Raw genomic sequence first — 25108 nt, forward strand, 5'->3', positions numbered from 1 at the left:
CCACTGCGGCATGGGAACAGTTTGCCGGCCTGAGTGGCCGTGCGGTTCTAGGCGCTACAGTCTGAAACCGAGCAACCGTACGGTCGCAGGTTCGAATCCTGCCTCGGGCATGGATGTTTGTAATGTCCTTTGGTTAGTTAGGTTTAAGTAGTTCTAAGTTCTAGGCGACTGATGACCTCAGAAGTTAAGTCGCATAGTGCTCAGAGCCATGGGAACAGTTTACAGACTAAGCCGTTCCGGAAATGCTTTCACACTTGGTCCGAAAGTCAATGATCACGCTCTTTTGGGCTTCAGAGAAATCACTCTGATTCTGCATTACGACAACGACTGCACTGTTTACCGCATCCCCCCGACACGCTTTGTGTACCCTCCACTGCTAGTGCTTCAATCTGCCGTCTATGTTTCGTTATTGCACACTGACGTGGAACAGAGGCGGTGACTGGATCGTGTAAAACCACATAACCTCTCAAAAGGTGAAGTTTCATTTCAAATTTCTCCTTCCTGTCGAGGTGTATTCTATGTAGTAATACTTGTTGATGTAACACTATTATGTTCAGTGTTATAAAACAATCATTCAAGTGTTGTATTTATAAGGAAAGTCAGTTTTGTTTGCAGTAGCAGTCTTCTGTCCAAAATACAGTATGTTGTCCAAAAGACATAATCCTTTTTTCAGTTGAGACACTGAACTACAGAATAGAAAAGCGATGTTCTAGATATTTAGTTTTCTTAAGTTTACAGTAGAGGTGAAGGATTTGAAGACTATGATGAAAAAGAGTTGTTGGTTAATTGATAACTAACTAACAAAGCTTAAGCACCTGGAGAGATATGAGAAACTGAAATGACATGTCATGCACTGAGATGGTACCGATTTGTTGTTTTATTCCAGTGATTACAAAATCAAGTTAAATGAAAAACGAAATTGGAGGATCGACTACACTTCTCAACATTTGATAATAGATTGTTGCATCCCTTAGCTATTTATTCATACTTTGCTACTGTTGGGAATTATGTTACACACCATTGATTCCCTTCTGAAGTAAGTTGGCTGAAAACTGTTGTAAATGGGCCTCAATATCCCATAAAAAGTCACTGGGATGCAGCTGACGCCCGAACTGATCTGACATAGGTTCGGGGATCTTTCTAGCTAACAGTGTAGCCCAACATCACGTAGAAAGTTCACAGAGACACATGATACACTCCTGGAAATTGAAATAAGAACACCGTGAATTCATTGTCCCAGGAAGGGGAAACTTTGACACATTCCTGGGGTCAGATACATCACATGATCACACTGACAGAACCACAGGCACATAGACACAGGCAACAGAGCATGCACAATGTCGGCACTAGTACAGTGTATATCCACCTTTCGCAGCAATGCAGGCTGCTATTCTCCCATGGAGACGATCGTAGAGATGCTGGATGTAGTCCTGTGGAACGGCTTGCCATGCCATTTCCACCTGGCGCCTCATTTGGTTCAGCGTTCGTGCTGGACGTGCAGACCGCGTGAGACGACGCTTCATCCAGTCCCAAACATGCTCAATGGGGGACAGATCCGGAGATCTTGCTGGCCAGGGTAGTTGACTTACACCTTCTAGAGCACGTTGGGTGGCACGGGATACATGCGGACGTGCATTGTCCTGTTGGAACAGCAAGTTCCCTTGCTGGTCTAGGAATGGTAGAACGATGGGTTCGATGACGGTTTGGATGTACCGTGCACTATTCAGTGTCCCCTCGACGATCACCAGTGGTGTACGGCCAGTGTAGGAGATCGCTCCCCACACCGTGATGCCGGGTGTTGGCCCTGTGTGCCTCGGTCGTATGCAGTCCTGATTGTGGCGCTCACCTGCACGGCGCCAAACACGCATACGACCATCATTGGCACCAAGGCAGAAGCGACTCTCATCGCTGAAGACGACACGTCTCCATTCGTCCCTCCATTCACGCCTGTCGCGACACCACTGGAGGCGGGCTGCACGATGTTGGGGCGTGAGCGGAAGACGGCCTAACGGTGTGCGGGACCGTAGCCCAGCTTCATGGAGACGGTTGCGAATGGTTCTCGCCGATACCCCAGGAGCAACAGTGTCCCTAATTTGCTGGGAAGTGGCGGTGCGGTCCCCTATGGCACTGCGTGGGATCCTACGGTCTTGGCGTACATCCGTGCGTCGATGCGGTCCGGTCCCAGGTTGACGGGCACGTGCACCTTCCGCCGACCACTGGCGACAACATCGATGTACTGTGGAGACCTCACGCCCCACGTGTTGAGCAATTCGGCGGTACGTCCACCCGGCCTCCCGCATGCCCACTATACGCCCTCGCTCAAAGTCCGTCAACTGCACATACGGTTCACGTCCACGCTGTCGCGGCATGCTACCAGTGTTAAAGACTGCGATGGAGCTCCGTATGCCACGGCAAACTGGCTGACACTGACGGCGGCGGTGCACAAATGCTGCGCAGCTAGCGCCATTCGACGGTCAACACCGCGGTTCCTGGTGTGTCCGCTGTGCAGTGCGTGTGATCATTGCTTGTACAGCCCTCTCGCAGTGTCCGGAGCAAGTATGGTGGGTCTGACACACCGGTGTCAATGAGTTCTTTTTTCCATTTCCAGGAGTGTATTTGTGACGAGCGTTGTCGCTTTGAAAGATGCTACCAAACTACTGTCTCATGAGAACCAACATACGTGACCACTGGATGTCTGTGAAGTACTGCTCTGCCATCAAAATTCCCTACCAGTGGGGACCAGAGGTCATACACTATGTCTCCCCACACATGACACTAGGGGTAATCCCAGTGTGCCTTTCATTGGCATAATGTGATCTTTCCCAGGGCACCATCATACTTGCAGACGATGGCCATTTAAGTTAGTGCAGAGGCGATATTCATCGCCGAAAATGATGTGAGCTCACTGGTAAGTAGTCCATGCTTCCTGCATACGGCACCATTCCACATGCAATCGTCTGTGTTGTGGTGTTAATAGCAGTCATTGCATCGGATGGTGACTGAGTATAATGGCTTCTGCTAGTTTCCGAGCAATAATGCAGGATGTGTCGTAGCGAGTCCATTGATTATGTTCGGGTGGCAGATGCAGACGTGAAGGTGTTACAATGAGCTAGATGCTCAACAGAGATCATCTCTTCGTGTGGTCAGACTTGGTCGGTCAGAACCTCGGCAATGCGTACAAAACCATTATCGCATGTTCCCATTTATTCCAACATCGAGCCATTGCCTCGGCCGACCGCTCACCTCATTATTCACTATTTTACCAGCTGGCGACATGCTGACCCACAATATTGCTCATTACACGAGTACGCAGATTCTTACTGGCAATTTGGTGTCCTCATGAATCATCTCACTCATGCATTCCCATTACATATCCTCAGTGGCATAGCTAGCGTGGGTGGCACCTGGGACAGATATCAGCGGTGTCACCCCACTAACAACAACTCTTAAAATCAGTAAAAGTGGGTACATTTCAAGTATGAATTTAAATAAGACAAATGAAGGCCTTAGAGTCATTAATCATCAAATTACCATATGTAATAGTATTCTTTTATTATGCATTATACATTAGTATATAGTATTACGCAATATACATTAGTATGTAGTATTATACTCTATACATTAGCTTAAATACTTCATAAAAACATTTACTAATGCGAGACACAAACACTTAAAATTTCTTTCTAGCTTTTATTTATTTATTTATTTATTTATTGTTCAGTGGGACCAAATTAAGGAGAAGTCTCCATGGTCATGGAACGAGTCAATACATGAAATTATAACACGATATTAGAAACAGATAAAATGAAATATAAAAAAACATATTCAGGTGACAAGTCGTAAGTTTAAATAAAGAAAATCAACAATGTAACACTGGAATTTGCTTAATTTTTTTAGCTTCTCCAGGAGCTCCTCGACAGAATAGAAGGAATGAGCCACGAGGAAATTCTTCAGTTTAGACTTAAAAGAGTTTGGGCTACTGCTAAGATTTTGAGTTCTTGTGGTAGCTTACTGAAAATGGATGCAGCAGAATACTGCACTCCTTTCTGCACAAGAGTCAAGGAAGTGCATTCCACATGCAGATTTGATTTCTGCCTAGTATTAACTGAGTGAAAGCTGCTAACTCTTGGAAATAGGCTAATATTGCTAACAACAAACGACATTAAAGAAAATATATACTGTGAGGGCAATGTCAGAATTCCCAGACTATTGAATAGGGGTCGACAAGAGGTTCTCGAACTTACACCACATATAGCTCGAACAGCCCGTTTTTGAGCCAAAAATACCCTCTTTGAATCAGAAGAATTACCCCAAAAAATAATACCATATGACATAAGCGTATGAAAATATGCGAAGTAGACTACTTTTCGTGTTGAAGTGTCACTTATTTCAGAGACTGTTGTAATGGTACATAAAGCAGCATTTAGTTTCTGAACAAAATCCTGGGCATGGGCTTTCCACAACAGCTTACTATCTATCCGAACGCCTAGGAACTTGAACTGTTCCGTCTCGCTTATAATATGCCCATTCTGTCTGATCAAAATATCGGTTCTTGTTGAATTGTGAGTTAGAAACAGTAAAAACTGAGTCTTACTGTGATTTAGCATCAAATTATTTTCCACAAGCCACGAACTTATTTCATGAACTACATTATTTGTTACTGTTTCAATATTACACACAAGATCCTTCACTATCAAGCTGTTGTCATCAGCAAACAGAAATATTTTTGAATCACCTGTAATACTAGAAGGCATATCATTTACATAAGTAAGAAACAGCAGTGGTCCCAGCACCGACCCTTGGGGAACGCCCCACTTAACAGTGCCCCATTGGGACTGAACATCACTACCACTCTCAATATTGCGGAGAATTACCTTCTGCTTTCTGTTCTTAAAGTAAGAGGCGAACCAATTGTAAGCTACTCCCCTTACTCCATAATGGTCCAACTTCTGCAGTAATATTTTGTTGTCAACACAGTCAAAAGCCTTCGTTAAATCAAAGAAAACACCTAGCGTTCGCAACCTTTTATTTAATCCGTCCAAAACCTCACAGAGAAAAGAGAATATAGCATTTTCAGTTGTTAAACCATTTCTAAAACCAAACTGAACATTTTACAGCAAATTATGTGAATTTAAATGCTCCAGTAACCTTGTATATACAACCTTCTCTCGCATTCGGGAGGACGACGGTTCAATCCCGCGTCCGGCCATCCTGATTTAGGTTTTCCGTGATTTCCCTAAATCACTCCAGGCAAATGCCGGGATGGTTCCTCTGAAAGGGCACGGCCAACTTCCTTCCCCATCCTTCCGTAATCCGATGAGACCGATGACCACGCTATCTGGTCTCCTTCCCCAAAACCAACCAACCAACCAACCAACAACCTTCTCGATAACTTTAGCAAACACCGATGGCATAGAAATAGGTCTAAAATTGTTAACATTATCAATGTCTCCCTTTTTATAAAGTGGCTTCACTACCGAGTACTTTAATCGGTCAGGAAAAAAATGGTTCAAATGGCTCTGAGCACTATGGGACTCAACTGCTGAGGTCATTAGTCCCCTAGAACTTAGAACTAGTTAAACCTAACTAACCTAAGGACATCACAAACATCCATGCCCGAGGCAGGATTCGAACCTGCGACCGTAGCGGTCTTGCGGTTCCAGACTGCAGCGCCTTTAACCTCACGGCCACTTCGGCCGGCTCGGTCAGGAAACCGACCACTCCTAAAGGAAAAGTTACAGATATGGCTAAGTACTGGGCTAACATACATAGAACAATACTTCAGTATTCTGCTAGATACCCCGTCATATCCATGAGAGTTCTTGGTCTTTGGTCTTTAACACCCGCAAACTGATATCACACATTCAAAATTAATATTTTGTGTTGCCTCATGTTCGTTAGTTAACATGGGAAAGTTATTTAGCCTCGTGTTGTTCATTGTTGATAATAAGTAATTTTAATTACCTTTAATTTACTAGAACTCCTCTCACATTACGCAATTGACACGCAAATCGTCATAAGTAATTTTAGAGGAGTATAAGATTTGGAAGAGAGTCTTTAAAATCCCATTCCACGATGGATTTCAAAATGTCAAGACATGCCCAATCAGAAACCTTAACAACTGCCGCTTTTTAATGTCTTCTAACCCTTGGAATCTCATCGAGGAGTTCTCCTGCTGATCCTTTATCATAAAAACCAGTTGCCGAAAGCGAAGTATTTGGCTGCACAAGCTCGAAGAATGAGACACCTTGAATGGACTTTGATCTGGTTCGGAGTTGAATGCTGAATCGGTCAAGACAGTCCAACAAATCCTTTTCATGCTCTGGTCTTAGTGTGAGTTCTTTATCGGTAGCCAATTCACTAACCATTCGTTTTTTACGACTAATTCGTCTTTCTTTTGGAGTGCCATATTCCTCTGACTTTCTCGCAGCAAGGTGTATTGCCTCTTCTACAATATGACCGCGTTTTCGTTCAGTATAAAGACGAAGTACGCCTATTTTTGTAAACAGAGATCAAGACTGAGGCCTTTACTTTACAATGCAAGCTGAGTACAATTTACTTCTCTCAGCACATCATTCCAATAGTAAAGATAGCACAGAAATTTGAAATTACATACAGCAGGTATAAGATTTTGTGCAGCACCTCTGATCACATAATATGTCAGTTACAGTGACAACCTCATAAAAATTTTCTGCCAGAGCTTTTACTACAGCATACTGAGCACACGTTGTTGAGAGTCTTTTAACAGATGTTTTGCTGTGTTTGATAAGAACATCGCAAAGACTAGTGGAAGCAGAAAAAAATGTAAAAGTGGTCTCTACTGTTCCGAAAAATGTTACACAAGATACATTCTGTGCAAAGGAATGTTGCCCACATAAATTAATTGAATGATCAATACATCCAACAAAACGACTTTATTGTTTTTTTGCTTTCATAATGGCTTGCACTCCTCCATATAGGCCTACATAGTTCATAACAGCTGCATTGTCATATACTTGGGATCGACACACCATAAAGTCTAAACAAGCTTTTTAAGAATTTAGTCACTTACATCAGCAGCTTTTTTCCTTTAGAGGAAAAAATCCAAGAAATACTTCTTTTAATTCCACTTTTCCGTTATCAGCTTTCACGAAACGAATCACTTCAGACATCTGATCAATATATGAAAGGTCAGCTGTGCTGTCAAACATAATACCAAACCATTCAGACGATTTGATTTCTTTACAATCTTCAATTTTACGTGGTCCGCTAAAACATTTATAAATTCATTCTGTACTTCTGGTGACAAATGTGACACTTTTTGAGATTTACCATATTCCTAGTTCCATGTGTGTTCCTTCAACACTACATCATATTTTGACAGGTCCTAAGAAATTGCCTTTATTTGTAGAGCCTTGTCCTTCATCGTGTCCACGAAATGCTAGGTTTTGTTAGCCAGAAACAAAGTTATAAGCAATAACTTCGATAAAAGACCCTTCCACTTCAGTTTTTCAGTATCCATTAATTGCAAGGCTGCGTCATCTATTGTTTTATGCAATTTCCAAAGTTTTCCAGTTTTCACGACTTTCCAGATGTTCATTTGTAGGTTCCTAGTGGGCCGCTTTAGGATTCAATTTCCACCACTACTAAAATCCAGTCACAAATGTAGATCTTGCATTAATACCACTGGTGATAGCAAACAAACGATAGAAGAAACATTAGAGGTTATTAGTTGGAGAGTAAACCATCCAAGACTGCAGTTTTTCACCAGTGAGCATCACCTTATAAAACCATTTCTTTCAAAGATACCGCATGTCACCTTTTGTTTTTAATCCGTGCCTAGATACAGAGCCCAATGGCCCTTCTATGGTTTGGAAATGTTCCTTTCCTTTTTTCATGATCACAATGCGAACATAATCAGGAACAGGTATGCTCCAATGAGACACTTCTCTCAAGTCCTGCAGAGACTCATTTACATTATTACAGTCTTCGATAGTAATAACATTATCAGTATTATCGCAGCCATTTTCAGTATTTTTTTCTGATTCGTCTGCTTCTTGCGTTATCACCACATCTGTATTGTCGCTGGTGCCTTCTGAAGATGAGCTGATATTATCCGAATCAGTCCTTGCATCAATGTGAGAAACTGAGAATCAGTTTCTTTTGACGAATTTTGGCTATCATCAGTGCTTGTAACATATTCTAAGATGGCGCCCGAAACGCTCTGAAGTGCATCAGTTGTAACCAGTTTTGCTTTTCTCTGCTGAAATCCACTTTTTCTTTTAGATGTATGAACTCCTCGAGGCATATTTATTTTATTAGATCTTTAATACATTTATCAAAAAAAAGTATGCTCTTTTAGTGTAGCCCACCTCACATATACGTTACTTTGTAAAAAAAAAAGAAAAAAAACGTGCTGAAAGGCAGTGACAAAAAGATATAAAAAGATATCATTTAATATTTTTTAGTTTCAAGAAAAGGATAAACGTTAATTTCATCTGTACATTAATTTTATCATCCCCCTTCAAAAAAGTACAAACGAAGTTCTACTATATGTGGTTCAATTGTTCGCATAAACTAATTTTCCGAACATCTATTTCCAGTAATTAGTTCAGATAATCGACGCTCTACTGTACTTAGTCCAGCATAATGGTAGCTCCCGTAACAGCTTATTTTCACAGAATGAAATGGGATATTCCTTGCTACACGTGTTTGCAAAGTGTAACATTACATACTAAAAATAATACGGTAATCTTTCAACTAGTTTCGGTTATCATAAGCCACTCATTTTCTAAAGTTACACGAGATCATTTATGACATGTTTGTGCTTGGATAGCATAAGTCGCATACATAAACGTTAACAGAAGTGGCACTGTCAGCATGAACGAGCTGACCACACTATGTTTAACTGACAAGTGAGTATTACTACTTGTGTTATGGAACGAAATTGGTGGGCGTATTTTTCAGCCTGAGACATACCACGGTTCCTGAAGCGATGGCAGTCGTGAATACATTTTTGATATATTTTGTTACAAATTATTAAACTATCCTATCCATTTGCCTTGGTTTTAGTTTTTTACTATATATATTTTCAGCTCTTTTACAACACACTATCTAAATTACAATGATTCACATCACGTCAATCAGAGTTCACAACACGAAAGACACAAGAAGTGGAACAGCCGACAAGAAGCGACGATTTTGGGGGACTGGAAAGCATTCCAGTAGTGGTGGCCGGCGGTATTTGAAGTTGGGTGTAACACTGATGTTTCAAGGTTGTATTTTTGAGACGCTTACCAGAGAGAAAATTCCGTATCTCGGCGCCTGGATTCCCGACGTTCTTCATTCATGACCGACAAAAATGTAAAATGCAGTTATGCTGATGAGAAGACATTTCCTCCGAATTTTTACCCTAAAAACAAGTATGTGAGTGAAGAAAAAGTATTATGATTGCTGCGGAAATATCGCTATTGGTCATATTCTGGGTGGCGTATCCTGGCGGCTAGGATAGCAAATTAACGTTGCGGGAAGGGAGAATGGTGGGAGAAGTGTTCTCCGTAGACTGGTGCTACCTCGCGGAGCATTCGGAACTATTTCTAGTTTACTACAAGACCCAGTGAAGTAACCGCAAAGCTTCCAATGGTGACACAGGCAGGCCTGTTCCAAGTTAGACTGGCCGTGGTGTCGGCCAGAGACAAGCCCCTTGAGTTTGTTTGGAGTCCAGCTACATTTCTGAGTCCGTTACAAGGTAATACAGTGTTGGACAACCAGAGGTAACGTATTTCATGGTACGTGTTAGGCTTACTAAACTGAAAATACGAAGTGTAAAATTACTGGGAGTTGTGCAACACTGCAACAACACCACGCACTGCCACTGCATTCCAGTAACTGTGGTACGATGTTTACACATGAACCGTGTGTGTTGCTGCCATATTGTACTACATCTAAACGCGAAAGTCCTTAAATTGCGCTTACACAATTGTTGTAGTTCCGTGATATATTCACACCATAGCAGATAATCAGGGCGAAAACTGAGTTGTCAGTACTGTACGAGACGCTGACCCATTTACAAACCGGCTGATGGTACATTTGTGCATGGAACCGCGCATATGTTGGACCATTCCTTATAGGCGCTTAACGTTATAGTCAACACATGTTCAGTTATCATCTGTATCCGCGTGGTCGCTTAAAGTTGCATTGTTGGGCGAAGGAATTGTTTCATTTTATTGCTACAGATCGTTTCACAAATAGTTATGCTCACCATATTCACTGAAAACTTCACTGAAAGAAAAGTGGTTTCATGGTGATTGTCGCTTAAGTCAGGAATAAGATGAACAAGGATTCCATGCAATTGTGTGATTTATCAGGGAGGTTATATTCCTTTCATCAGTTGGTCGAAAATACAGCAGTTTTGATAGCACCAGAGTCCATGCCGGTGTCATTGGAAAGTACGAGCTCGAAAAAAGTCAAGGGAAAGGAAGCGTTCAGAGTTTAATGAGGAGTATTTCAAAAGAACAAAGTATTATTTAAACTAGTAGGACCATGCTGAAGGTAGAAATCATGCGTGCATATAGTTTTTTATACGAGTCTGAGTGATATGAATCATTTCCATAGGGAATGTTGCATCTATCGAAAAACACTTATTTCGTCAGTGTAGCATGTCAGACATGTATCCAAGTTATATGGGTGTCAGTGATAACAACTTATGCAGTGCAATATTGTGTTTATGTTTAGTATATACGATCAACGAAATGAAACGCACGAGGAGGCAGAAACTTGGTGCCCGCATTTAAACACATTCCTACAATAGTACCAAAGGTTAAGTCGAACTCTTACATTTGCATCTACTTCTATACTCTGCAAACCACTGCGAGGTCCATGACAAAGGGTACGTCCCACTTTACCAGTTAGGGTTTCTTCCCGTTACATTCATGTATGGAACGCGGGAAGAACAATTGTTTAAATGCCTTTGTGTGCGCTGCAATTAATCTAATCTTGCCCTCACGATCCCTATGCGAACGATAAGTAGGGGGCTGTAATATATTCTTAGAGTCATAATTAAAAACCAGTTTTTGAAATTTTGTAAATAGGCTTTCTCGGGATAGTTTACGTCTATCTTCGAGAGTCCACCGGTTCAATTTATTCAACATCTTTGTGACACTCTCTTACGGGTCAAATAAACCTGTGACCATTCGTGCTGTCCTCAGCATACGTTCAATGTACCCTGTTAGTCCTGTTTCTTACGAAACCCAAAAACTCGAGCAATATTCCAGGATGGGTTACACGAATGATTTGTAAACGCTCTCCCTTGTAGAGCGATTGAATTTTCCCAGCGTTCTAGCAATAAAATGAAGTCTACCACCGGCTTTACCCTCGACTGAGCCTATGTGATCATCCCATTTCATATCCCCGCAAAGTGCTACACCCAGGTATTTGTAGGCGTTCTCCGACTCTAGCTGTGCCTCATTGGTATTATAGTCAGAAGATACTACGTTTTTTTCGTTTTGTGAAGTGCCCACTTTTACATTTATCTGAATATTAAAAACAAGTTGCCAGTCTTCGCACCACTTTGAAAATTTGTCAGGTTCTGACTGAATAATTATTCAGCTTTTTTCAGACAGTACTTCACTATAGATAACTGCGTCATTTGCAAAAAGTCTGAAGTTACTATTAATATTGTCCGCAAGGTTATTAATATACAACATAAACAGCAAGGGCCCCAGGACACTTCACTGGGGCACGCCCGAAGTTACTTCATCAGAGGATGACTCACCATCCAAGATAACATGCTGCGCCTTCCTTATTAACTGGGGTATCAGCTTAAAGGGTGTTACGCACCCTTATTCCAGTGCACTGAGGTTTGGGATTTAGGAGGACATTTTTTTCACCGCCCGAATACTACTGATAAACCTGTCTCACCACCAGCATTCGAACCTGCCACACATAGCGATAATGACTGTGCGGGTAGCTGAAGAAAGGAACAGGCTTAATTTTTTCGATTGTTGTCAGTGTTGTCGCTATAACTGCATCGCAGTCGTCAAAAGGAAATAAATCGCTTTCCCTTACTAATCCTGATTTTTAATTCAATACACGATGCATTTCGAGCCATGTGGGCTCATCTTCAGGTGCTCGATCAGTTTACATCATTACATGAAATTGACTGACAAGGACAGCTGAGTTAAGCATCCGTGTTAAGAATGAAGACGTCATTTTTTTTTTCAAAACCAAATTACCGTATTTAATTTTCAATGCAGTCGCCTTTTGTGATAAATAATTTTCCCAATGTCCTGATCATATTTTGAACACTTTCAGAATTAGTAATTGTCACGCATGTAAAACACAGCTCTGTCTCGTCGACGACCACATTCGAGCAGATTTGCTGTGAGAGTCATTTCGTTATGCTTAGCAAAAAGAAGAAATCGCAGTGGGTCATGTCAGGCGAACATTTAGGAAGCGACACCAACTGGGGCAATTTCGCGGCGACAAATGCCGCTGGGAAATGGCACTTTCTTCTTCACCAAATATGGTTGTGTATCCTTCCATTTATTTTCGAACAGGTTCAATATCTCACTGTAAAATTGTCGAGAGATCATTTTTCCGTTTTCTAAGAAAATCCCAACAATCGTCGCCATAACTTTGTAAGCTATTGGGACTGTCCTCACCTTCTCTGAAATAGTTACTACTGGCAACAACACTTTGTTTTGATTGTTAATCCGGCGTCAGACATTTACAGGTATATCGATGTGAATGAGGCTAGGTTCAGAACAGTGCCTGTGACACTGCAAGAATGTTGTCGCCTAAAACTATTTTAGACTTCATCAATTATCTTTACTTTTAGTATGAGCAAAGAATCAACGAATCCGAATGCAGTCATTTAGATAATAACAGAATCTGTGGCATGCTTCGCAGCTCGAAGTAGACATTACGATTCTACGCTTTTGTTGTCGTAGGGAACAGTGTAAAAGTAGGTTCGCTGAACGTACTGCATGCGGCAGCAGTTGCGATTTTATGCTCATTTCTTGCTAAAGCCGGTTCTTCGGATTCGTTTGGTTTACGAGAGATTTGGAAATAACGGCTCTACGAAGAACGATTAGTTTGTATAGTTCCCATTGCATCGGTTTTGTTGACACAGTCAGCTCGGCCTCCTCTCTCGTGTCAGTGGTTTTCTTATAAGAGGTAACAATTCTCTACGTAACTGACCAGTTTATCTCTTCTTCACCTACCGTAACTGTTACGAGATTAGGAGGCGTGTGAGAAAAGTAACACGACTGATTTTTCTATATTCTAAAGTTTTTTTTTTTTTCAAGCAACAATGTAGTCCTCTTGAAAGTAGGTGCCTTCGGCAGCTATATACCAGCTGAGGCGTTGTTCCCAGTCTTGGTAGCAGCGTTGAAAGACTTCAACTGGTAGGGCCTTTAACATGTTGGCAACATTCTTTTGAATGTTCTCCGGAGTCCTATAATGACATCCTTTTAAAGGGGCGCTGTGAAACAACAGGAATGCCTTTTGAGGTCAAAAATTCAGTGTTGAAAGTTGCCGTCTCATGTGGGGCGTTGTCACGATGCAGCATCCACAGTGTCTGGTCTCTCTCGAGTCACCCTCCCTTGAGCCTTTAAACAACATATTTGTAAAACACTTGGTTGACAGTTTGTCCGAGAGGAAGAAATTCCTTATGCACGATACCCCTACCGCCAAAAAAGCAAATCAGCATTGTTTTGATCTTTGATGTGATCATTGGAGCTTTTCGGTCGAGAAGATGTCACAATATGTCACTCTTCACTTTGCTTCGTTGTCTCAGGATCGCACACAAAAATATAGGATTCATCACCTGAGATCGCACAGCTGAACCATTCGTGGTCATTGGCAATCCTCTCAAGAAGATCAACGCACACGTTTCTTCGGCTCAGGTGTGAGGTTTTTCGGCACCACTTTGGCACAAACATCTCGCACATGCGAAACTTTGGTCAAAATTTGATGTTCGGTGAAAGTGTTTAAGCGGTCGCTCATCATCCTTATTGTTAAACGTCGGTCTGATCTCGCAAGAGCACGCACACGTTCGACGTTTTCGTCAGTTTTTGAAGCTGAGAGTCTCTCTGAGTGATGTTCGTCTTCAATGTGTTTTCGACGTTCCAAAAATTATTTATGCCAGAGAAAAATTTGTTCTCTTGATAAAGAGTGGTCCCCATAGACCTGTTTCAACTTTTCAAGGGTCACATTCGTGGATTCCCTAAGTTCAACAGAAAACTTGATAGCATAACGTTGCTTTAAATCCTGCTGTTCCCTTTGCGTACCACACAACAAAAACACAAGTTCACTGATGACCCTCTCAAAAATCACGTGATGGCTGTACGGAGCTGAGACTGGAACAGAACACGCGGGTTTGAGCGTTGCGAGCTCGCAGTGCTGTCTCACCTTGCAGATGCAACACAACTGTAACTCTTGCCGTGAATGATAAGTAGCACTTGCAATTCAACCACGTCGAAACTCTGTAAGATTCGATATGGTGGTAAATTTGCATAGGAAAACAGATGTAACAGCTGTGCAGAAGAGTTACCGTCAACGGGGCAACGAAAGACGATATCTGTGTCTCTCAGAGAAGTTGTAAGACAAACTTCACAAATGAGGACTTAATAGCAATTATAATCTCTGAATAACAGCAGCACTGTGTAAACCTGTCACCTTCTTTATTAACAAAACAAAATTAGTTTTATCACAAATTAATAACTTAACTAACGATTGACGTCTAGGGTTGATAGATCCCGTCATGGTGAACAACTTTTGTTAGATGCAAAATGTTCTCCGATACACTCCGACAACGCTAGGAGTCCTTTAGTATTCGCTGGCCCTGGGACGACGAGATTTCACCAAACTAGCACACTCTTTTAAGCAAGTGTGCTGGTGATTTTCGACAAGAAAAAGATAAAATGAGTGTCCGTAGGTGGAGAAAAATATTTTGGAAGTGAATCAGGAACTTTGATTTTGCCTAGCCAGCCCTTTCAAGCAGAGTAGATGACCGGATTATAGGCAACACACATTGTCTATGGACGCAGCAGAGTGGCTACGCCCTACCGCCCCTCAGGGGCATCCCCAATACATAAGACATCTAGCGTCACTGAGAAACATCAGTGAAGATTTTGTCTCTAAAAAAAGTTGGTCCCCGATGAAGTGATCTATCACCCATGGAAATTTGCTCCAAAGACTTTTAAACATCCTTTTTATACGCTGAAGCGCCAAAGAAACTGGTATAGGCATGCGTATTAAAACGCAGAGATATGTAAACAGGGACTATACGGCGCTGAGGTCAGCAACGCCCATATAAGACAATAAGTTTCCAGTGCAGTTCTTACATCGGTTACTGCTGCTACGATGGGAGGTTATCAAGATTTAAGTGAGTTTGAACGTGGTTTTATACTGGCGTACGTGCGATGGGAGATAGCACCTCCGAGGTAGCTATAAAGTGGGATTTTCCCGTACGACCATTTCACGAGTGTATCGTGAATATCAGGAATCCGCTAAAACATCAAATCCTCCACATAGGTAAGCCAAGACCAAGCAGACTTCATGTAATGACGAACAGGGACCGTCGAGCACTGCGGAGGGTGGATGTAAAAAAGCGCATGAAATCATCGGAAGGAATCACTAGTGACCTTGCGCAATCACTGAGCGTAGTTGGTTACAAGGGTCGAGCAGCTCCTCATAAGCCACACATTTCTGCAGTCAGTGCTAAGCAACGCTTGAGGTGGTGAAAAGCGCACAGTGGATGGCTGGCAGCGATTTGAAGTGACTATACACTATGCCAGCCAATGGAAAGCTTCGGGTTTGGCAATGCCCGGAGAACGTATTGGACTGATTTTCGTGGTTAGGGTGTGGTCCCCTTATTGCGGAAAGATAAGAACGCAGTTTACACCATTGTATACAACGTACAGTAGAGGAACAGTCCGCAGATGATGACTGTTTGCATAATCGTGATAATGCACCATCTCCCTAAGCAGTATCTGTGAGGCAATGATTTGCTGACAGTAACAGACTTGAAATGCACGGCGTGCAAAGAATCTCTACCTGAACTCAATGGTACACGTTCGGGCTAAGTTAGAATGTCGACTTCCTTCGACACCCCAGAGTCCAGCACGAGTACCTTCTCTGGTTTCCCTTCTTGAAGAAGAACGGTCTGCCACTCGTCCACGGACATTCGGATGTCTTACCAAAAGCAGAGTTCAAGCAATCATAAAGGCGGGGGTGGACACACCTCATATTAATGTCCACTAATAGGTGTCCGGATACTTTCGATCAGATAGTGTACTTCTCTGCTTAGATACACTTATTTTAAGGTTTTCTGGTTGAAAATCACTCTGTCAATACACTGGGGTAGGTGGTATGCCGCACACCTGGTTAGTACACCCCTGCCAGTTCGGTGACATTTCGTCGTCCGAGGGCTGGTGAATACTAAAGGATGCCTTAGCTCTGCCTCTTACAAAAGTTGTTCCACATGACGCGGTCTAGCACACTTAGACGGTTGTTGTAAAGACTTTAAAACACAATTTTCCATAAGAAATTGCATTAAGCAACGAAACTTGAGGCCGGAGAATTAAATGAGAGGTCTCAAAGCGCAATCATTTCGAAAACAAACTTTTGAATTTCTTTCAGTGTAGAGTGTGATGTAAGCCATTTTATATTTGCCATTAAAGATTTTCTCAAAGTTACCTATCTCTCACTTTACTGTAGTACTACTGAAGCAAAGAATGATGAAGTAACACTTCTTTCATATTTGTGTTTCCTGCATTATTCACATTCACAGATCCTGCGAACTTGCTGGTCAAGGTAAGGATTGGTAAGCACGAAAGCAAACAGCAGACATTGTCTTGTTGAAATGTAAGCCGAGGGTGGCTTGCCACGAAGGGTAACAAAATGGGGCGTAGAATACCGCTGACGTACCGCTGTGCTGCAAGGGTGCCGTGGATGACAAGCAAAAGAGTCCTACTATGTAAAGAAATGGCACCCCCCATCATAAGTCCTCGCTGTCGGGCCGTATGGCGGGTGACAGTCGGGCTAGTCTCTCACTGTTGTCCGGGGCGTCTCCAGAAGTGTCTACATTGGCCATCGAGGCTCACCTCAAAGCGAGACTCATCACTGAAGACAATTCTGGTCCAGTCAATGAAATTACAGCCCGATGACGTGTCTGGAGACGTCCAAGGCAGTGGTGGGATACCAACCTGACTGCCGCCCACCCTATGGCCTGACATTTCTTTTCATAGCAGAACCCCTGTGGCTGTCGTCTGCGGCATCCTCGCAGCACGGCAGTACGTCGACGATATTCTATGACCCGTTTTGTTGCCCTTCACGACAATCCGTCGTGGTCTTACATTTCATATCAGCAATATAATGCCTGCCCGCACAGGCGAGAGTTTCTACCTGTTGTCTTCGTGTTTGTCAACCCTAGCCTGGCCAGCAAGGTCGCCGGATCTGTCCCCAATTGCAAACATCTGTAGCATTATGGACAGGGCCCTCCAACCAGCTCAGGGTTTTGACGATCTAATGTACCAATTGGACAGTATTTAGCACGATATCCCACAGGAGCACATCCAGAAAGTCAGTAAATCAACGTCAAGCCCAATAACTACTTGCATAAGGACCAAATGTAAACCCACGCGTTATTGGTTCAAATGGCTCTGAGCACTACGGGACTCAACTACTGTGGTCATCAGTCCCCTAGAACTTAGAACTACTTCAACCTAACTAACCTAAGGACATCACACACATCCATGCCCGAGGCAGGATTCGAACCTGCGACCGTAGCGGTCACGCGGTTCCAGACCGTAGCGCCTAGAACCGCACGGCCACTCCGACCGGCCACGCGTTATTGACTTGCTCAATTAATGAAGCACTTCCTCTTGAATGAATCATTCAGTTTTTCTGAAACTGTAGTCATTTGTTTGTCTGTACATGTACGTCACATCTACCGATTTCCGTCCCATTCTGATAATTTCTTCGTGGTGGGTCTTTTTTTTTTTGTCTTAACGTGTATTTTCAAATCTCAGTTCTCTCAAGTTTCATTGCGGTTACTTTTCAGGCAGTGGAATGACCGATAGATTCAGACTGCCTCACAAACTCTGGATAACTGACGGCACATGAAACATTGCGTTTAAACACTCTTCGGATCTCTAGCCGTCACCTGAAAGCCATTTTGGAGTGTTTGCAGTGTCTACATTGAGATACTCTTTTCTTTTTCAAATGTTATCAGGAAATTTTACTAAGCTGTCCCATGGTGGACATACCTGAAGCAATTTCTAAACTCCAGAAGTCCGTTGTTGTGGGCTGGGGCTGCTCTGGTGATGGTGACGTTCAACTACCGCCTGGGGTGTAAAGTTGACAACAGTGTTGCTGCTATTTGGAATTTAGATTTCTAAAGTTCGAATTTCTAACTTCAAGTTTCCACATTCGGTAACAACTCGTTTCAGAACTATAGAATCTGGAAGTGGAGTCTGAGGTGATATTTTGGCTGGGAGTTCTGTAATTTAAGAGCTGGAGGCAAAGCTCCTCCATTGGAACCCCAGTGGGGAAATATTGAACCTGCCAATACTAAACGACTGCTTTGACATGTGATGTCATCAAAATGGTGTACACAAATCACTCTTCAGAATGTATGTTCACCACGACTAAGATTATATATTTACAGTTGTTGGTATCATCAGCCCCCAAAGAAAGGGCCACCTTACAATCTAACCTAAACCTCTGACTGTGCTACAGATCAGCCTGTCACCACAACCTTCGTTTCATAAAATACACAGCAGGAAAAAAAATGCAACACCATCAAGAACTGTGTACAGTGGCACCAGGGTATAGTATGTGTGTACTGTGGGGTTGTAGCGTTAGTGATTGATTTGTCATGGTCATGAGCAACCAGGTGGCGCCCAGGAGGCCTGTCTATTTGTCATGGTCATGAGCAACCAGGTGGCGCCCAGAAGGCCTGTCTCTTCATCTTTTGTTTTTACCCTGCAGGCAGTAATTGTGCTGAGTTTAGAGGTGGATAATGTTTGCAACACTGACTCTAGGGTACGACCACGCACCACCGACAAGTACATACTCCTGTTGAACACCTTCTGCCATTTGAACAGTGTTGTATTGTGGGCCTATGTGAAGCTGGATAGGCGTATCGACAGATCGTTTCATATATTGGGTAAAACGTATTGGTGGTGAAACTGCTTCTATCAGTGATCTGCGGAATATTCCTACACCTTGAGACATGGTTCTGGATGCACTTCAAGATCGATGCATCATGCGACCAGCAACCATCGAACATCATCCAGGGACGAAATCTGGGCACATGTTGCACCTGTTTTGTCACCATGGACCACTGGGGTCTACCCACTTGCGACAGGATAAATATCACATGTGCCTCTGTCCACGCTACCACGGAAATCACGACACCACCAAGCACAGCTACTCTAATGTCACGAAAGAGTTGACTAGAGAGTGGGAAAACGCTCTGTTGTCTTCAGTGATGAGAGTAGGTTCTATCCATATGTGAGTGAGGGATTAACGGGTATGGCATAGACGTGGTGAACTTCAGTCTCCCACGACACACAGGTCCCATCCCAGGCTTCACCATGTGGTGGGCAATCAGTTATAACTCGTGGTCACATCTGGTGTTTCTGCATGGTAAAGTAAACAGTACCCTGCTACTGCCATTTCTTCGACAGGAAGGTGATGTTTCTCGGCAGGACAGTGCATGTCCACATACAGCTGCTGCATCAATGTACTCTTTGTGGTGCACCACAACTACCCTGATCAACAAGATCAACAGATCTATCACCAACTGATCATGTATGGGACATGATGAAGTGGGAACTTGCTCATTCTCCAGGGCCTGCAAGAACCGTTGCCAAATTGCAGGTAAAGGCACAGGATACTTGGGACAGGGTATTGCAGGTTGCCATTTGGCATCTTTATGATCGTTTACATATGAGGATACATGCCTGAGTTGCCAATGGAGGTTGTACACTGTGTATTGATGTGACTATTTTGTCATCCTTTGCTGTGATGCATGTTTCATTTGGTCTGAATTTGTTATCATATACTCCTGCAATGATGTAAAATGATCTTGTCCTGCCGGCCGGAGTGGGCGTGCGGTTCTAGGCGCTACAGTCTGGAACTGAACGACCGCTCCTGCCGCAGGTTCGAATCCTGCCTCGGGCATGGATGTGTGTGATCTCCTTAGGTTAGTTAGGTTTAATTAGTTCTAAGTTCTAGGGGACTGATGACCTCAGAAATTAAGTCGCATAGTGCTCAGAGCCATTTGATCTTGTCCTTGGGGGTGTTGCATTTTTATTTTTATTTTTTTCTGTGGTGTAGTTTGTTGTGAAACTTTTGTTGGCTTTACAAACTGACAACCAAACTGTTATGTGTCAATCTGAGACCTTGGGCTATGCTACAGAGCAGTCTGCATTCGGGAGGACGACGGTTCAATCCCGTCTCCAGCCATCCTGATTTAGGTTTTCCGTGATTTTCCTAAATCGTTTCAGGCAAATGCCGGGATGGTTCCTTTGAAAGGGCACGGCCGATTTCCTTCCCCATCCTTCCCTAACCCGAGCTTGCGCTCCGTCTCTAATGACCTCGTTGTCGACGGGACGTTAAACAACACTAACCTAACCTAACCTAACAGAGCAGTCTGCCACCACTTACTTTACAGTAAAAAATAATACAGGCGTAAACTACGTATTATTAACACAGTTTTCCTTCTCTGTCCACATAAATACGTCACACACCACAACGTCATTGCGCTGCAGGTCAAAGCCGACATCGAGTACAGGCAGATTCGACCCACCCGCGAATCGAAGTTTTAATTTTATTTGTGGGACGGCTTGACCCTTATACGAGGTCTCGACAGAAGGAGTGAAACGTGGCTGCGAATTACCGGCTGGTGATGGTGGGGTGGCGGTGGAGGTGGCGGCACAGGCGGTTGAGGCGGCTGCTGCTGTTGCTGAAGGAAGAGGGAGTGCTGCGTCATGAAGGACTGCAGCTGTGCCGGGCTGAGGATCTGCTGCTGCAGCAGCTGCTGCATTTGGTGCAGCCCCGAGGCGGGAGACAGCATGACAGCCGGCTGTTGCGGCTGGTGCGGCGGCAGCGGCTGCGCCGCCTGCGGCTGCGAGGCCGGCTGGGGCTGAGGTGACTGCCGCTGCGGCTGCGGCTGCGCCGGCGGCTGCGGCTGCGCGCCGCAAGGGCTGGGGCTGCCGCTGGCGCTACCGCTCGCCGCGGAGCCCTTTCCATTGGCTGGCGCCTCGCCCTCCACGCGCTCCCGCGCCGGCTGCGCCGCGTGTGGGCCCAGCTGCGGCTGCGGCTGAGGCTGCGACTGCGGCGGCTGCTGCTGCGGCTGTGGCGGTTGCGGCTGTGCGGGCTGCTGTTGTTGTTGTTGCTTCAACACTTTCACCGACGATGACGCCTGCAAAATGTTTGGAACATACCCTCAACTCGCTGAGGTTGCTGCTCTCGTTGTTACTACCAGATTTTAATTTACAATATTGGTTTCTAAATATTTGAAACCTTTTATCTATTTTTTGAATTTTTTATCTCTAATAAAAAGGTCTGGACCAAGAGAAGTAATTCTGCTACATCAAGAGCAAAATACCACACAACGGATGAAGTGACGAAGACATTAGGAGCTACCTAGCACTCGCAAAGACAGCATTTCTTGTCAAAGATGTCTACTAGTATCAGAAATAAGCCTTAATTTGAGAAAGAAATATTTCAATAGCACAGCTTTATGTAGATGTAAACACTGGAAGTAAAGATTATTGGTGTCACAGAAAGATGCTTAAAATTAAGTATACTGGTACGATAAGCAGTGAAAGGAAAAGAAAATGTGGAAATCAGTAACTGGAAGATGGGACGTGCATTAAGACACCAGCCGAGAAAAAAATGCGACATTGTGAACACTATTTCTCGAATTATGTTTAGTCAGCATCCTTTCTACCTGTATTGTATCCCCGGCCGGAGTGGCCGAGCGGTTCTAGGCGCAACAGTCTGGAACCGCACGACTGCAACGGTCGCAGGTTCGAATCCTGCCTCGGGCATGGATGTGTGTGATGTCCTTAGGTTAGCTAGGTATATGTAGTAGGTATAAGTTCTAGGGGACTGATGACCTCAGAAGTTAAGTCCCATAGTGCTCAGAGCCACTTGAACAATTTTGTCGGGTATCTTATGGCTTTAATGGAATATTATTTAAGTTAATACACTTTTACGGCATGTGTCAGAAGTGCCACAGACTACAAACTTATAAGTAATCTGTCTGGAAAGTTTCTCAGTCCAGGGAGAATGTTGAAAGATTGACCAGCAAGTCAGCCCCAAGTCTTTATTTATTGAAATGAGCTCTAAGTAGTGACTAGTGACTATACTTTTTCTCTGATGTAGAAGTCAGGAAAGAAACTGGGAAGTACCTCCAAGGATGTGAACTGCATTCTCAAAGTTACTAAACCAACAAACCTGTCGAATTTATCGTACTGAGATAGAGGAAAAAATATACTGATTTATCAGCAGAAACTACTGCAGCTTTATATTCTAAATGATAATGTACTTCACTGTTTTAACACATTTTTTAAAATTTTTGTAATTCCATTATTCATGTGTTCATATTTTTCTTCTACACAGGGTTTTCTTGCGTGGACCCTACAGGTCCACAGATAAGAGTCGAGTGCGTGTGCCAGTATGTGTTATTAATTTCTAGTCATGTCAACATCAACAGGAGAAATATTTTATATATACAAAAAATATTTATCAAAGATGAAAGTCTGTATCCTTTCACTGCTGGAAAAAAAAGTGAAGCACCTAAGAGGAAAGGAGGAAGTGAAATGAAACTTCACACACTGAGAGAGTGTCCGATGTTATTTCAGTAATTACAAAATCGAGTGAAATTTGTAAGTGACTAGGCAGTATGAGCCCACTTACCAGTATGATGTGTCACTGCCTCTGATCTGGATGCAAGCAGTGATTCAGTTGAGAAGGGTGTCATAAAGCCAATGTACCATCTGATGAAGCAAGCAGGTCAACAACTCTTGTAACTGGTCATTGACATCCAGGCTACTGGCTCTGGGATGGAGTTGATACCCAAACTAGTCCCATATATTTTCTAAGATATACAGATCTGAGGATCTTGCTGGCCATGGGAGTACCTCGACATCACACAGATAGTTCATAGAGACACATGCAAAATGTGGATGTGCATTGGACCACTGAAAAATGACACCATGATACTGTAGCATAAGAGGTAGCCCACAGGGACGCAGGGTGTGCGTGAGGTACTGTCGTGACGTCAGAATTCCCTCAATCACTACCAACTATGGCTTGAGGTCACACATGATGGCTCCCCATATCATGACGCCTGGAGGAACACCGATATTCTTCTCCAGAACAACTGTAGAATGGGACTTCCGCCCAGGTCGCCGCCATACTCGCTGACATTAATCACCCCAGGTTGTGCTGAACCGTGATTCATCGCTAAACATGGTGCGACACCATTCATCAGCTGTCCATGCTTCCCAGCCATCGCACCATTCCAAATGCAGCTATTTAGGTTGTGGTGTTCAAGAACCCTAAGCACAGGACGGTAAATCCATAGTCTGGCTGCTGCTAGACTCCAACCAAAGGTGTGGGATGACACAGAACGTTGCATGGAGTCCAATGCTTGTTCTCAGATGTATTCTGTGAAGGGGTTACAGTATTCTATGTTGCACAATATGGCGATCCTCCCATGTGGTGGTGGGACATAAAAGACTGGAATCTTGAGGGCAAATGTGCCTGCACTCACGTTCCCATGCAGTCGAACACCAGGCTAGTGCCACATCCGAATGCCCAACAAATCTGCATCGTGCCCGATTTGGCCAGCCGGCCAAATGGAGACCCATCCATTTTAAACTCTGTCATGTGCTGATAATGACGTCTCGTACAAATACACAGCAACTCAGTGCCTTTCACAGTAATCACTCGACATCTGACGCTGTTCACACTCCTTAAATACCAGACCTGGCCTGGTAATAGCACTAAAAACGAACACTGGTGGCCGTTCTGCCAGTCGTAGGGGAATGAAAAACTAATCGTTTATATACCCACTGATGGTACGTACTTGTAGTATGCGAAGTTATACTGACACACGACGATGTCTTCTTTCTACTTCACTTTTTTTGTCAGGCAATGTATGCAGTGTATGTCATAGCGAATACTTAACAATGCTATGTTCGTTGAAAGCTACGGACGTTGATGATATTGAAAACAAAATGATTTTTTTCTGTCGTTGTATTAGTTGAACTGTTATGGAGTAAATAAAATTGGTTTGGCTATTAAATTGTGGATAAGTGCTACACTATAGATACAAACGCCCAGGATTTGATCCCCACCAAATTCTAGGATTTTTTCACGTATCATTTCATTCCCTTCTGGCAATTATTTGAGCATTTCAAAAATGCAACGTTTCACCGAGGTTCTGAATCCACGTTAAACTGTAGGTTCCCTTACAACTGACTGGGTTAGTCAACACAAAGGCCAGAGGAAGGCAGAGAGGTACCTCCTCCAATAGAACCATGCCTGCTAAAGCACTAGGGGGCACCAACCGTCCTTATGACTTGAGAACAGTTTCACTTTACTTTACACACAGATTAGTTTTATTTATTATTCTATTGTATTTATTCTGCAGATAGAAGAAAACATTATTTGTAAAAGGATGAGCGATATGTTGAGTCCTATCTATAAGACAGTCTCCAATACAATCAAAAAATTACTCAAATATTCACTCAGCAACGAAGTGGATATGTATCGAATCCATTCCAGAAGTAAAAATTACAGTATCATAGGGGCCCTGTTTATGCTGCCTTCTGGATGTCACGGACGAAGAGATCCAATAAGGTTTAGCAATACTGGCGTTTGTGGAATCAGTCGTGATTCCTACAGATGAGATTTTTGGTTTCCAGAACGGTAATAATGCGCGAGCATAGAAAATGTTCCATAATTCTATAAAAGATTAACGTCAGTAACGTAAGAATATAATTTTATATCTCTCTCCGATTACCCTCCTTGGAAACGGAAATGATATGGGCCTTTTTCCGATCACTTGGTAACTTTCGCTATTCCGAAACCTATAATAAAG

At 43.3% G+C, this 25108-nt stretch overlaps 1 protein-coding gene across 1 annotated transcript in view; it reads right to left on the reverse strand.

The window, feature by feature from the left end:
• Window positions 1-25108, reverse strand: part of LOC126249483 (forkhead box protein P1) — a 777252-nt gene that overhangs the window by 201731 nt on the left and 550413 nt on the right. The window contains exon 4 of the mRNA XM_049951136.1: window positions 20891-21415. Within this exon, the coding sequence (XP_049807093.1) occupies window positions 20891-21415 (525 nt within the window). The remainder of the gene's footprint in view (window positions 1-20890; window positions 21416-25108) is intronic.

The sequence above is a fragment of the Schistocerca nitens genome, chromosome 3, assembly GCF_023898315.1.
Source record: "Schistocerca nitens isolate TAMUIC-IGC-003100 chromosome 3, iqSchNite1.1, whole genome shotgun sequence".
Classification (NCBI taxonomy): Eukaryota; Metazoa; Arthropoda; class Insecta; order Orthoptera; family Acrididae; genus Schistocerca; species Schistocerca nitens.